General features: G+C 50.4%; 1 protein-coding gene across 8 annotated transcripts in view; it reads left to right on the top strand.

The window, feature by feature from the left end:
* Nucleotides 1-15,679, top strand: part of CACNA1E (calcium voltage-gated channel subunit alpha1 E) — a 502,806-nt gene that overhangs the window by 97,102 nt on the left and 390,025 nt on the right. For all 8 annotated transcript variants that reach the window (XM_032291227.1, XM_032291223.1, XM_032291222.1 and 5 more), the window contains one exon: nucleotides 1,457-1,904. In XM_032291227.1, coding sequence (XP_032147118.1) covers nucleotides 1,471-1,904 — 434 coding nt within the window. In that variant the 5' untranslated portion in view covers nucleotides 1,457-1,470. The remainder of the gene's footprint in view (nucleotides 1-1,456; nucleotides 1,905-15,679) is intronic.

Genomic DNA, 15,679 nt, shown 5'->3' with positions numbered 1-15,679 from the left:
CAATAGTGTGATCTTGGCTCATTGCAACCTCTGTCCCCTGGGTTCAGGTGATTCTCCTGCCTCAGCCTCTTGGGTAGCTGGGATTATAGGCACACACCACCACACCTGGCTAATTTTTGTATTTTTAGTAGAGACGGGGTTTCACCATGTTGGCCAGGCTGGACTCGAACTCTTGACCTCAAGTGATCCACCCGCCTTGGCCTCCCAAAGTGCTGGGATTACAGGCGTGAGCCACCACGCCCAACCAGGTGCCCCTCACATGCACTCCTCTAGCAATCAGGCCTACACCAATTACAGCACATCCTGTCATGGTCACAATCAATGTTCTTCCTGTCTCTCCCATGAGGATGATGTGGACTAAGTCCTGTGCCCAGTGCCTGGCACAGTGCCCGGCACATGGTAAGCCCTCAGTAAACACCGATTCAATGTGTATGTGTTTCAGAGGCCAATCTGGCCATATCTTCCTTGGCACGGAAAAGGAGAATGATGCCAAGGGGAGCAAGAGGAGCACCTGAGTCACACGTGGCCCCCAGGTCCTGAGGCAGACACATGCATTATAAAAAGAGGAAGGAACCTGCAGACAGGACCCAATTCTCAAGAAGAGCCCTCCGTAGGCTGGGCTCAGAGGCAATGCTTGTAATCCCAGTACTTTGGGTGGCTGAGTTAGGAGGATTGCTTGAGTCCAGGAGTTTGAGACCAGTCTAGGCAACATGGGGAGATGCCATCTCTACAAAAAATTTAAAAAAATTGCTGGCTGTGGTGGCACGTGCCTGTGGTCCCAGCTACTCGGGAGGCTGAGACAGGAGGATCGTCTGACCCTGGGAACTTGATGCTGCAGTGAGCTATGATTCTGTCATTGAACTCCAGCCTGGATGACAGATCCTATCTCAAAATGAATAAAAAAAAAGGAGCCCACCTTGAGGCTTGGTCCCCTGGGAGCGCGTGCTTGGGAGGCAGGGCAGCAGGTGGTGGGTGGGAATTCCCCCAGAGGAGTTGGGCCCTGGGGAAGGGGTTAGAGGGGTTCTTCCACCAAAAATGGAGGGAACATACGCCTAGCTATCTGAGGTGGGGCTGATATGTGCAGCCTTCAGAGTTCTCTCTTTACTGCAGCCCCTGAAACCTTCCCACTGGGGCATATCATTAGCTCTTTAACCTCTGTCTTCTGCAGTAGACTGTGAAGTTTATGAGGGCAAGAATCCAGGTCACTTTGTGAAATTCTGGACACCTGGCGCCCGCCCAGCTTGGTCCACTGCAGGCGCTCCTGATTTCAGCATCGTTTATGGAGCGCCTCTGTGTGCCTGTGTGGGCCAGGCCCGGGGTGTAGCACTGAGCAAGTCTTGGCCTGGAGGGCAATGCCATTAACCTCTTTCTTTCTCTTCTGTCTTTCCCTGTGACCTTGGCCCCATCCTCCCTCCCTCCCTCCACACTCCTGGTCTCTCCCCTCCCCCTCCCGCAGAGCAATGTTCTGTGATGGTGCCGGAGATGCGTGGACTGAGCCCAGACCGCAGGCTGCCCGAGCCCGCCCCCTGCCCGGCTGCGGGGAGCCCTGAGCCCGGGGCCGTGGGCCGCCGCCGCCGCCACGTGCTGGCCCTGCCGGAGGAGGAGGCATGGCGGCCCCGGCAGTGCACCCTGCTCGAGGCCGAGGCCTCGGACGAGGTGGGCATGCTGCCGGCCTCCCCGCGTGCCGCCTCCGGCTTCGACAACTACTTCCCGGTGCAGGAGGGCGAGGGCCCGGGCTGGGAGGGCGCCGTGGCGCTGGAGGCGGGCTGCGGCCCCTTCCTCCCGGTGAGCCCCGAGGTCATGAAGCGGCGGCGCGGGGGCCTCATCGAGCAGCGCGACATCATCAAGGCCCACGAGGCGCACAAGATGCAGAGCACCCCGCAGGCCCGGCGCAAGGAATGGGAGTGAGTACGGCGGGGGGCGCGGGGTGGACGTGGCTGGGCCTCAGGTCGGGGTGGGGTCCCGGAACGGATGGGTCCTGTGGGGGCGGGAGATGCTTTCCACTGTGCTGCAACTAACGAGGGGCTGGACCCTCCGGGTGACGTCCTCGTGGTCAGCCCCTGGTCTCACCACCTGGCTGTAGGCCTCGTCCAGCCTCACTGAGGCCTTCAGCTGTCAGATGCCGGTGAATCAGGCTTGCCTCCAAGGCTCACTTGTTTTACCAGCGGCCCGTGGATAAAGAACTGGGGTCTGTTTCATTTTCTGAGCTTTCCTGAAGCCCACGGAGAATGCTTCACCAGGTGGGTCACCTATTTCATCTTTCCCTCAGGAACTGCAGCTAACCCTGCTCTTTTAATATCCTTCCCGGGTAAATGATTACATTCTGGGGCACTTCTCCAGTGGATGGAAGAAAATGACCAACATCTGTGGCCACTTCTGGCTTTATTTCTGCTCTTTTTGTGTAGGGCAAAAGGCGGACTTTAATTCGCACCTGTTGCGAATTTTGGCTTTTTCTTCTTAGGAACCCTAAAGGAAGATGGTATTTCATTTAATTCTTGGTTGCGCCGGGTTTATGCTCCACAGACGGACTGAGTTTTGTCCTGTGGATGCCAGAGTCTACTCTGCATGTTGGCGTGTCCTGTGGTCTGTATGTTTATCTCTTCTTGCTTTAGATTGTGGACTTGCTAGCTGTCATCAAGTGCAAAGAGACTAGTAACAGGTGTATCCTGATGGTGGTGGTCGTGGTGGGATTTACCTACTTGTTTTCAGTGAACGTTCTGGATGGTGCGAGTAGGGGTAGATGAGCTGATCTCTGTTTCATAAGGATGTGAATGTTAGTTAATTCATTTAGTGAGCCCTAACGTATGCCAAGCTCCCGGGGTTCAGAGAGGAGCTGAGCACATCCAGTATTCCACAAACCTCTCGGTTCTTCATCTCTCAGCACTGTTAGTATTTAGAACCTTGCATAGCTGTCTTTACGTGCCAGGCAACATTCTAAGCACCTTACCTACATCCACTCACGTTAATCCTCACTATAGCTGTGAGGTAGGTGCAGTTATTAGCCACATGTAACCAACCAGGCACAGAGAAATTAAGTGGTTTCCTCAAGGTCACTTGGATAACAACTGCATTGTTACTGTGATTTGATATTAATTAGTGATTCGAACCCTGGCAGTCTGGTTCTAGAATCCATGCTTTTAACCATGATGGCACAGTGCCTTTCGTTCTAAAGCTCAAAGTACTTCTCTCAACAACCTATTGAGATGCCATGGTAAGAGCACTGGTGTGGGGGTTGGGAGACTTGGTTCTAATTCCCAGGGTGACCTAATTAGTGGTGTGACCTTGCGTAAGTCACCTCATCATGACTTTGGAAAACAAGTAGGAGAGAGTAGATGGCCTTTAAATACCATGCAGCTCTGATAGCTGGTCTTGCTTCGTATTTAGAAGTACTATTTTTTAATGCACCTCCATCTTTCTAAGAGGACCCTGAACACCTTGAGGGCAGAGACCATCATACACATTGTTCATGTCACTCAATGCCAATTATCCGGCCTAACCCAAGAAATCCCACAATTCTCAATGAAAAACTAGCTTTACCATGACTAGCAACGTGGAAATAACTTTTGTGTCTTTCAGTAAGTTAAACTTTGCTAATTGGAGGATGTCAAGATCTAGTACGAGCCACCTACCTGGGATGCTGATGGGGATGATTGGGAGACTGTTTTCCCCTGGGCAGGTCCATGACGAGGTGAACCAGGGAACACACATCAATGGCCCTGGGGAATGTCAGCCTTTAGGGGTATAGCAATGGAGGAGGAGCACATGAAGGAGGTGAGAAGGAGTGGAAGGAGGTGGGGGGGAACCAGAGGGTATAGGGACAAAGAAGTGAGGACAAGGGTGTGTTCAGAAGGAAAGTCATCATCTCCATACAATGTTGCTGAGAGGTCAAATGAACTGAAGACAGAGAAGGAAACACTGCTTTTGGCAACACAGAGGTGACCTGAATGGGAGCAGTTCAGCAGCACAATGGGGTCAGTAGCCCAACTGGAGTGGGTTGAAGAGAAAATGGGAAGTGACAGAGACAGTGATGTTGTCCCATCCTTCGCTGCCCCCCAACACTCATAGCCTCACTGTGCCTTTCCCATTACCACCCAATCTCCTTGCCCTTGTGGCTCTGGATGTGCCTTAATTTGATCTTCTCCACACCCCTCCCCAGCTCTCCAAACCCTAATGTTGCTGAGCACAGAGGGCTCACTGCTCAAGGCACTAGAAGCCGATACTGGAACACTAGGTTTTTGAGGAGAGAAGCTTTCTATTGCATGCCGACTCACAAGGAGACAGTAGTCAAGCCCAAATCTGTCTCTCTGTCCTCCCTTCAAGGCAGTATTTTCATTAGACAAGGTTCAAGGGATTAGTAGGTGATTGGTGGAGGGGAGGGGAGGTCTGGAAAGTCCTTGGACATGCTCAGTTATCTCTTCATGCTACCTCACGGGTCACTGTGAACATTCTTGGGGACTTAGTATGAAACACATCATGGCAGGTCACGCTGTGACGTCAGCAAGCCTGTTCTGTGCAGACTCCAGTAGGCCAGGCCATCTTGGTTCCAACCGATGTCAGCCCGCTTTTTCTTGATTTCACAAGTGCGGGGAATTTCAGCATTTCTGTACGTTGCTTTTCTTATCTGCCATTCTGCAAGCTCAAGACTATCTGTTAGTCATTGATTCTTACTCTTTGGGGCACAGTTTCAGCTTCAGCTTTTCAGCAAGTTGTTTCTTTTCTTATCTGCTATCCTGTATACCCAAGAATGTAATCATTGGCTTCTTTGACTCTTTGGGCATGATTTCACTAACACACTGTCTGGAACCCACGTTCCATCATCAGCAAAGTCCTGTCCATCCTCCTAGCCTTCTCTGGAAGTCCCCTTCACTTTCTTATTCCTGCTGGAGTCCCCCCCGCAGCAATGCAGCTTGCTCTGCAGCTGCCTCACGTGACCGCTGCTTTCCCTTCCACGCAGCCTTGGACTCTGGAGTCTGGAGAAGCAACTTGCTCCTCACTCTTGCTTCTAGACCATGATTCCCCTCTCCTCTCCTAAAAATGCCAGCTGTGGAGCACATATCATCAGACAATAGCACCTCCTACCCCTGGTTGCCACCATCTATAGACCCCCAAGTCACTTGCTTCATTCCAGGAAGAGTGGGCTAGCCCTGGGTTTACTGCCTCTCTCCCCACATCATCAGCTGCCAGCAGTTCTTGGTGATTTCAGTATCCATGTAGATGACGCTACCTGCACCCTGGCCTCTTGGTTCCTTAGCCTCTTCTCTTTTGTAACTTTGCCTTCTTGCTTCCTGCTGAGAGCTCACCCCCGTGGTCTGCCTGGATCTTGTAATAGCTGCACGCCTCCATACTCTCAGCCCACTGTGTGACCACCCCTCTTTTCTCTCCACTTCACTCCCTCTAGTGCTCAATTCCCAAGATTCTTTTGGTTTTTTTGAGGTGGAGTCTCGCTCTTGTTGGCCAGGCTAGAGTGCAATGGCACGATCTTGGCTCACTGCAACCTCTGCCTCCCCAGTTCGAGTGATTCTCCTGCCTCAGCCTCCTGAGTAGCTGGGATTACAGGAGCCCACCAGCACGCCTGGCTAATTTTTTGTATTTTTAGTAGAGACGGGGCTTCACTATGTTGGTCAAGCTGGTCTCGAACTCCTGGCCTAAGGCGATCCACCCACCTCAGCCTCCCAAAGTGCTAGGTTTATAGGCATGAGCCACCGCGCCCAGCCAAGATTCTTTAATCTCACTGCATCCACAAGACATTGATACTATTACCTTTTCATGATCCTCTTCCCAAGTCATTATTCCCCATCTTATCAAACTGAATTCCATTCTAAGCACCAAACACATTTTCCAGATAAAATAGTGACCTTTCACTTGAGGTCTCCTCCTACCCTCTCAAGCTCTTTCTTCTACCAACTACTACTGCTACTACTTCTTTTTCTTCTTCTTTCTTCTTTTTGAGACAGAGTTTTATTCTTGTTGCCCAGGCTGGAGTGCAATGGCGCGATCTTGGCTCACTGCAACTTCCGCCTCCTGCGTCAGCCTCCTGAGTAGCTGGGATTACAGGCACCTGCCACCACACCCAGCTGATTTTTTGTATTTTTAGTAGAGATGGGGTTTCACCATGTTGGCCAGGCTGGTCTCGAACTCCTGAGTTTCGACCAACTTCTAAGATAGAATGAGTCATCCACAAAGGGCAAGAATGCTGGAGCTCAAGTTGGTTTCTAGTGTACTTCATGCTCCACCATCACTGTAATCTCCTTGTTTTCACCCTCAGCTTCATTGTTCCTCTGTTGCTTTGTTATACGTGGCCTGGTAGAACTTCAGCCCTGCTAAATCCCAATTGGCCCTATTCTTCATGTACATGTGGGCAGGTGACCATTGCTATAGAAAAGCTCACAACCATGCTGATAGATCTCACTGTGAATTGACGACTGCCTCCTCCGGTTGGCCCTTAGTCCTGCCCAGAAATCTTACTATTTTTCCCTTTTCTCTTCACTCTCATTCCTCTAGAGATTATTTCACATGCTTTTCCCTTAACTCTCAAATCCCATCATTTCCTGCCAGCTCACTCCTAGCTCATGACTATGATTGCTTTCCCACTTCACTGGGAAAATAGCAGCAATCAGGAGAGGCATGTACAGGCTCCATCCCCACACTGACCACCTGCTGCACCTGGGCCCTGGTGCCAGGCCTTTACCTTCTGCTACTGTGGACTGACCACCCCGCAAGTTCCATGTGGAGTCTGGTGCCCACATAGAGCAAAATGAGCCCGTTTGTCTATTCTGCCTCCATTTTTTCCCCTTACAATTTCCTTTGGAACCCATTCCAATCAGGTCTTTGTCCCAGGCAAACAAACAGCTGTTGACATGGTGGCATTGGCCTCCCCAAGGCAGAATCCAATGGATGTTCCTTCGTGTTCATCTTCCTTGACCTAGCAGCAACATTTGATCACTTCCTCTTTCTTGAAACTCTTCGGTCCTTATTTTTTATTTTTTTAGAGACAGGATTTTGCTATGTTGCCCAGGCTGATCTCAAATCCTTGGCCCCAAGTGATTCTCCTGCCTCAGCCTCCCAAGCTGGGATTACAGGTGGAGCTGCTTTTTCACATGGCTTTTGTGATCCGCACTCTTGGTTTTCCTCCTGCCTTGCTGGTTGCTCCTCAATCTCTTTTGCTAGTCTCCGCTTCCTTTTCACAATCCTTCCTAAACACTGGACGTCCCAGGGCTCCGTCCTCAGCCTGCTCTCTTCTCACCAGGGCTTCCTTCCTAGAGCTCTTGTCCAGTCCCAGACCTTTGGTTCACATCATACACTGCTGACCTCTAAAGGTGTATCTCTACCCAGGACCTCTTCCCTGAATTTTAGATTTCACCATCTTTACTTGTACATCCATTGGCATCTCAAATTGAACATGTCCAACATCAAAATATTGATTTCCCTCTAAACCTGCTTCTCTTGTAGTTTTCTCTTTCCTTTTTTTTTTTTTTTGAGACAGAGTCTCGCTCTGTCACCAGGTGCCAGGCTGGATGCAACCTGGTGCAATCTCGGCTCACTGCAACCTCCGCCTCCCAGGTTCATGCAGTTCTCCTGCCTCAGCCTCCCAAGTAGCTGGGACTACAGGCACATGCCGCCATGCCCAGATAATTTTCGTATTTTTTTAGTAGAGACGGGGTTTCACTATGTTGGCCAGGATGGTCTCGATCTCTTGACCTCGTGATCTGTCTGCCTTAGCCTCCCAAAGTGCCGGGATTACAGGCGTGAGCCACCGCGCCCTGCCTTCTCTTTCATTAAACCTGTATTTTTTCTGTTACTTGGGCCAGTGATGTTGGAGTCATTCTGATTCCCACATTGACACTCAATTCTTGCCAGTCCCCAGTGTCTCTCCCTTCAGAATGTATTCTCCATGTCTACTGCTGTCTCCCTGGTCTAAGCACCTTTTATCATTTTTATTCCACACACCCGTATATGATACTAGATGCCCAGCACTACTGTAGGTACTTTACAAATATTAATTGATTTATCCATGTAATAATTGATTGAGGCTGGTACCACGATTGTCCCCACTTTTGCAATTGGGGGATAGAGGGTTTAAGTCACTTGCCCAAGATCATAATGTCAACCACCTCTTGATGAGCCTCCCTGCGTCTGCGTCTCCCTGCTAGACTCTGTTTCCCCAACCAGAGCTGAAGATCCTTTCTTTTTCTTCTTTGATTTATAAAGGATTTAGAAAGATAGTACAAGGAGTTTCTGCCCAAGAGTCTTAAGAAATGATTCCTGTCAGTCCTTAGCTCAGGACATGATCTCCAACTTCTCCCTCTCCCCCTTGCCCAGCCAGCCTTCTAAAGATGCCAGGGCATCTGTGGTTTTATTTCTTCATCTTTCCTGTTACTCCTTCTGTTCTGGTTACGCTGGCCCCTTGTTATTCCTTGATGTACTCAGACCTCCCACATCAGCCTCTGCCTTTTGCTGGTCCCTTTTCCTAGAATCCTTTCCCCATATACCGGGATGGCTTCTCTCTCACTTCATTTAAGTTTCTGCTCAGAGAGAACCTTGTCACCCTATTTAAATAGCATTCCCCTATTGTGACTCTCTTTCCCTCTTTATTTTTCATCATCGCCCTTATTGTTTCCCCAACACACACACACACACACACACACACACAAACACACACACTCACACACACACACGAACACACATTTTGCACTGGAGTGCAAACTTCTTGAAAGCAGGGCCTTTGTCTTACCTTCAGGGTCCGAAACGGTGCCTAGTGTGCAGTTGGCTCACAATAAGTATTTGCTGAAAGAATGATGAAATAAACATATTGAGGGGAATTGATATCCATTCCAATCAGCTAAGTTCCAGGGAAGGAGGCAGCTTAGTTCCCTGGTCAACTGTGTGGTTGTGCAGGTTGCTGACTGCACAGAGTCCTCCAGTTGAACAGTCAGCAGTGCAAATGGGGAGTCTGTTCTCTGCCCCACTTCAGGGCTGCTCAGGACCTCGTACCTGCATGCACTTTGTAGAGATAGAAACTTTCCTCCTTCTGTCTCCTGCCTTTCAGTTTCTACTGACGTACGTTCTTTAGACAGGATCCCCTTGGCTCTAGGACAGGGGCAGCCCGGTCCTTTCTCAGGGCTTGGATTTGTGACAGTGAGAAATCAGGTAGGGTTCTCTGCGGGCAGCCCCAGCAGCTTCCTGCTCCTCCTGAGACCCTGTCCACCTCCTGTACAGCCAAAAGCCCAGGACACACACCACCAGCTTTACAAATCCTGTCTCCTAGACACCGAGTCAGGACCCTGGTGATGAGTGAAACAGACTAGAAACCAACCTGGGAGGTCTCCTGCTTTTGTCTTTGGCTGGGTGAGCCAAATGTGGAGGGAGAAGGAGTAGTTTAGGTGATTTCAGATGGAGCAGATTTTCTCGTGTAGAATGTTGTTTTCCAAAGAACCTATTTAAAGGTTTCCTCAGTCCTACTTTTCAGGTGGTGAGGACCTCTTGGTTAACACCAAGTGTTTCTTGTGTACTAAGTTTTATAACTTTAGCAAGTGGGCATGTTGAGATGTTTTTCTAATACTTTAATACAGTTCTCTCCAGCTTAAAACATTTTTCATATACATGAGCTCATCTGAGCCTCACAATGACCCCATGAGTTAGCTAGTATTATTTCTAGTTTACAGCAGAGAAAAATGATCTCCGAAGTTAGAGGTGGTACTAGGTCAAAAACCTATGTCTTCATAATGACGGCCACCATTTATTCAGCACTGGCTGTATGGTGGGTGATTTGCATGTATTATTTATTCAAATGGAAATAGTAGGTACCATGATGAAGAACAGAAACATTTTGTGTGGTATTATGATTGCATACGGGTCTGGAAGAAAGGAAATTATGTGTAACTTTAAAGTCTGCGTAGGTGGGCATGACTTACTCTATAAAGAGGGAGGGGGTATTTCCGTAATGATAGTACTTAGCACACTACATTGTAATTGCCTGTTTGTGTGTCTGTGTCCCCCACTAGACTGTCAGCAGAGAAACCTGTCTGCTCCCCATTGTGTCTCCATTTCTTAGCACCGTGCTGGACGCATAGTACGCACTTAGTGGACATTTGCAAAATGAAACACAACAACAACAAAGTTATTTTACATATTGGGAAGCTGAGGCTTGATAAGGTGAGGTTATCTGCCCAGTATCACTGAGTGAGCATTCCCTCCAGGTCCTCTCATTCCAAAGCCCACGCTTGTTCTAGTGACCCATCCTACTCACTGGTGTCCCCATACTAACCCGCCCAGTACTGGGTACATGACGGGAGCTCCGTTCATGACTGAATTCTTGCAATGCTACTTGTAAATTGTGGGCTTGGGCAGGTTGTAACCTCGGCATTTGTTGAATAGAGGTGAGAAATAATACCTACCTTGCGGGCCTGTTGTAAATTTTGACCACAATGATTAGACCACATAGTCTGGTGGGGGGGTCCTCAAAATGTTGATGAGCACCAGGGTTATTCTGGGTCTCTTCTCTGCCTTCAGTCTCCCTGGGTGACCCACACATCTACAAATGAGTCTCAAATGTAAATTTCCTACGAACCCTTGACTTTTGTAGCCAAATGGTTGTCTGGCATTTCTGCCGTGTTACCTGTCTAACCAGCTTCTAAAACATAACCTGGCTGGAACAAAACTCTTGATCCTCTTCTGATCCTGTCTGGCGCCTCATTTCTCCTCACCTCCGTAAAGGGCACCGCTGTTTCTCCCGTTGTCCAAGCCAAGTATTTTCATGATCTTTTATTTCTCTCTCTTTTCCCTCACTTCTGATCAGTGGCAAGCCCTGTCAGCAACATCTCCCAAGTCCGACCACTTCTCCATCCCCACTGCTACCAATCTCTTCCAAGCCGCTGTCCTTTGGACCATTGCGATGGCCTCCTGACCTGTCTTTGCATCTTTGTTTCCCTAGAATCAGGGCAGTGTTCAAGCAGGGACAATCTGAACTCCATTTGCTGGCTCGTAAGGCCCTACCCCACCTGAGCTTTGCTTAACTCCTGGCCTCATCTACTCTCCCCCTCGTGCCCTGAGCTCCTGCTCACTCACCTTTTATTTAGGCTATGCCTGTTTATGTCTCTACCCTGGCTCCTCCCTTTGCCTGGAATTTTCTCCAGATCTCAACAGGGTTGGTTCATTCTTGCCATTTAGACCTTAGCTCAAATGATACTTCCTCAGAGAGGCTGTCCTTCATCACACTGTCTAAAATGGACGCCTGGTCACTGTGCCACGTCACCTATGCAGTAGACCACCTACCCTCACAAGAATGTTGGTTCCATGAGACTGGTGATGTGACTGCCTAGTTGACTCCATGGCCCCAGTGCCGAGGGCGATGCGGACACAAAGGCCCTCAGTAATTATTTGTGAATGAATATTTATGAATGCTCCATGACAGTGGCTATGGTTAGAGCCACCACCTGTGTGTTCACCTGGCCTCTGATAGCTCCAGTGATGCTGAACAGTCTAGTCCAGGAAGCTCACGACCTAGCGGCTCTCGGTTTAGACCAGGTGCCCTGGGGTGTGGAGCCTCATGAGCTGGAGAAGGCGAGCTGGTTACCTTGCAGCTTGTTTGAGAACCGTCCTCCTTCAAGCTACTGTTTGATCGCCATTGAGCCGTGTCTTATTTGACCTTGGGTAAAATATCCAACCCTTCTGAGCCTCGTTTTCCTTTTGCTAGATTGTGGATGAATACAGCATTCTTTTTGAATTGTTATGGAGGAAAAACAGTACACAAAGTACTTAGTCTAATGCTTGGTTGTTTTTCTCCTTCATGTCCAGTTCCTTACCTTCAGGAGCCTGTCACTTGCCATCGCTATATACAGCAGGCATCAGAGGTTTGCCAAAGACCCTGGTGCAGAGGCTGCAGTTAGGCTTGGGGTCAGCTGTACACATCAGTGCACCACAGCAGCATGTGGGAGGTTACAGGAAGAAATGCACAGTGCCTGGCACAAGGTCAACAGTCAATGCCCATGAGCCATTCTCATTCTCATTATTATTATTCATCTGGTCCAGCTGCCTCATTTGCAGGTGAGGAAGATGGGGTCCGGAGAGCCTGGGTGACTGCTGGTGCTTTATGTGAAGGTCAGTGGACAGTGTGAGTGATAAGGTCGGAGGAACCTGTCCTGAAGTCCCGCCCACTGCTGCCTCATGTGCCCTGCAGGTAGGGGTGATCACATCCAACCAACAGTCTCTCCAGCATTTGCACCGCATGCAACATCAGCAACATACTCTATAAGGCAACACGTGTCTCAACCTTGAAGCTTAGGTTTATGTAGTAAAACAAAATCCTGTGGCCACAGGCTGGGTGCAGCAGCTCACGCCTGTAATATCCCAGCATCTTGGGAGGCCGAGGCAGGAGAATGGCTTAAGCCCAGGAGTTTGAGACCAACCTGGGCCACATAGTAAGACCCCAGTCTCTCTAAAAAACTGCAATGCTATGGTCAGGAGCTGTGGCTCAGCCTGTAATCTCAGGACTTTAGGAGGTCAAGGTGGGAGGATTGCTTGAACCCAGGAGTTTCAGACCTGCCCGCACAACATAGGCAGACCTCATCTCTTAAAAAGAATGAAAAAATTAGCCTGGCATGGTGGAGCACACCTAGGGTCACAGCTACTCAGGAGGCTGAGGTGGGAGGATCACTTCAGCCCAGGAGGTCGAGGCTGCAGTGAGCCATGATCATGCCACTACACTCTAGCCTGGTGACGAAGATCTCATGCAGGTCTAGTCAGACTAAGTGGAGACCTCAGTCCACATGCTGCCCCCTGCCGCCAGCATCAGACATCGCTTGGGTTGTTAGAATACAGGCATCTGTGGAACTGCTGTTGCCGAAAGGGTGCATGGCAGAGTTTGTTCAGTTACATATGAGTGCTTCATCCAGATATTTTAATTTTATTTAAGTGTCTATGTCTTTAGAGGGGGCAGGAAGTCTCCAGGTCACGGTATTCCCCACCACTCTCTACTGCCTTTGGGCTAATTCACTCATTTAGAGGACTGACTTGGTCCTGAAGGCACCTGAGGTTGCAGGTCTGCAAAATCCAGCCTTCTCACTCAGATGAGGCGCTTCAGGATCGTAAGGCTGTAGTAGAACAGGTGTGCAGGAACCAGAACATATGCCAGTGGAACACAGGAATCATGAGCCTTCCACACACTGGGCTATCACTAACCAGCAACACATTTGAAATCCACCAGCCAGGAAGAGACCTGGCGCATATGCCCTGCTTTCTTGGAATTCTGAGCAGAGCAGGAAGGCACAGAGAATCCAGAGAGCTGGGCTTCCCTTGGGAACTGACACAATTTGGGTGATTTCTAGATTTGTTTTAAGCAGAGTCCCTTGGGGAACTTCACACACCCTTGATTTTTCTTTACTTGTCCTCCCGGGATTAGCAAAAAGAGCCTGTTTCTAGGTCTGGTGTCTGGTGACTTGCCATTCCCTTCAAACCTTCCATAGTTCTAGAAATGCTTCCCTAGAGAACAGCGTGTGAGGATAAACAAGGTAGTGGGTGAGCTGTGTGGGTTTCTGCGCTTGCAGCGGAGGCCGCCTCTGACAAGGAGGGTCCTGTACTGGGAAGCGGGGGACTGGCCCCTGCTAAGTGCCTGGCGACTCTCATCTCTTGCAGAGCATGAATGCATAACCTCTCTGCCAGAGACTTCTACAGTGACCTGGAGACTTCCTCCCCCTCTAAAAACACACACTCCCTTTTTCTTTCTGAAGCCACTGGATGCCCTGAGAGAAAGCAGAGGGCTTCCTTCTTTTCCAGAGCACAGTGCTGGGAGCCAGGCTCAGGGAGATCCACTGTGAAGTTCTCCCCTTCTAAGGCAGGCCCTGGGGGAGGAGGCCGGGGACAGGGTTTGTGACTCTGCAGCCTGGTGCCCAGGCCAGATCAGCCCATTCTGTGTTTCCTTTTGTGGAGGCTCAGGTGAGGCAGTCCTCTCTCTCCCATTCTGCCCTCGTGCTGGGCTGCCTCCACTCTGCCCCCATGGCCATATCTGCAGAAGGAGGCTCTTCAGCCTTCTCGACATGTCAAAATATGGAGATTCTGCCCCCAGCCACCTTTCAGAACAAAGTGGGAAAAGCGGCGCCCTCTAGCGCCAGCCGCACAATTTGTCACATTTTCCCTCTTCTTCTGAAGAGGTATTTTTTTCCCCGTTTATGCTGCCCCCAAGTGGTTGTTTCTGTGTATTGCAGCCGCAGTCTCGCTGGGATGCTTTCCACTGTGTAGCTGGAGGGGCTGGGGCAGCCTCGTGGTCAGCGCTCACATCACAAGGAAGGAAAGCAAAGCCAGGAGGAGGAAGGGCCTTGGCAGGGCAGGGTGAGCGCCCCGGGACTCCCACGGCAGTCCAGGGCCTTCCTTCTCCCGGACCACTGGCAACACCTTGCCATCCTTAAGGGCTCGCCTGGACCCATGGCTGCAAATGAGTGAAGGGCGTTTTCCTCTTGAATGTGAGGGGATGGATGAAGACATGTGCAGAAAAGGAAGTGCTCATTGTGGAGGAGATGAACATAATTGAAGGAATTTGCTTCGACCTTTTCGGCTGAAAAAATATTTATGAAATTGCTGAAAACCCCACATACACACGCAGAATTAGACACCCTGTAGACTTCCAGGCACCGATGAAAAGACCTTTACAATTCATCTCACATAACTTCTCATTGAAGGTGCAGGTGAGAAAGCTGAGGTGCAGAGAAGGAGGTGGGCACGGGGCACCCTTCTGAGGACCCCGCCTCAGCAGCTGTCACCCCAGCCATACCGTCCTCCTTCTCTTCTGCTTTTAGCTCCTCTAACCATCTTTCTCTTCCTCCTTTTCTCACAAAGCCTATAATAGGGAAGGAATGAGGCATGCAGGTTGGCCTGGGAGTGAGGAAGGGGACTCTCCGAAGCTCTCTCCCTGCCCCCGCCTCTCCTGGGGACCCCCTTCCAGATCCTCTGCAGCTGTGCTCACATCCCACTACTCGGCCTCACTGCTGTTCTACAAAAGCAGCATCACTGCCTACGGATCAGGAGACTAGGAACCTGCACACAATTTGTCACATTTTCCCTCTTCTTCTGAAGAGGTATTTTTTTCCCCGTTTATGCTGCCCCCAAGTGGTTGTTTCTGTGTATTGCAGCCACAGTCTCGCTGGGATGCTTTCCACTGTGTAGCTGGAGGGGCTGGGGCAGCCTCGTGGTCAGCGCTCACATCACAAGGAAGGAAAGCAAAGCCAGGAGGAGGAAGGGCCTTGGCAGGGCAGGGTGAGCGCCCCGGGACTCCCACGGCAGTCCAAGGCCTGCCTTCTCCCTGACCACTGGCAACACCTTGCCGTCCTTAAGTGCTCGCCTGGACCCATGGCTGCAAATGAGTGAAGGGCGTTTTCCGCATCTCAAGCCCTCCCCAATTCAACCACTACCCATCTCAAAACCATCCCGTGTCAACTGCTCCCCAATTAATCTCCTCCTCATCTGAACCCCTCCCCAACTCAATCTCTTCCCATCTCAACCCCTTCACAGCTCAACCCCTCCCCACGTCAACCCCTTCTCAACTCAACCCCCCCCAACTCAACCCTTTCCATCCTAGCCCCTTCACATCTCAACCCCTCCCCATCTCAACTCCTCCCCGTCTCAGCCCCTCCCCGTCTCAACCACTCCCCGTCTCAGCCCCTCCCCGTCTCACCTCCTCCCCGTCTCAGCT

Source organism: Sapajus apella, unplaced genomic scaffold, assembly GCF_009761245.1.
Source record: "Sapajus apella isolate SASKATOON/1434 unplaced genomic scaffold, GSC_monkey_1.0 scaffold25, whole genome shotgun sequence".
NCBI classification, from domain to species: domain Eukaryota; kingdom Metazoa; phylum Chordata; class Mammalia; order Primates; family Cebidae; genus Sapajus; species Sapajus apella.
Note: the sequence above shows the minus strand (reverse complement) of the source record. Positions and strands in the feature narration are given on the sequence as shown.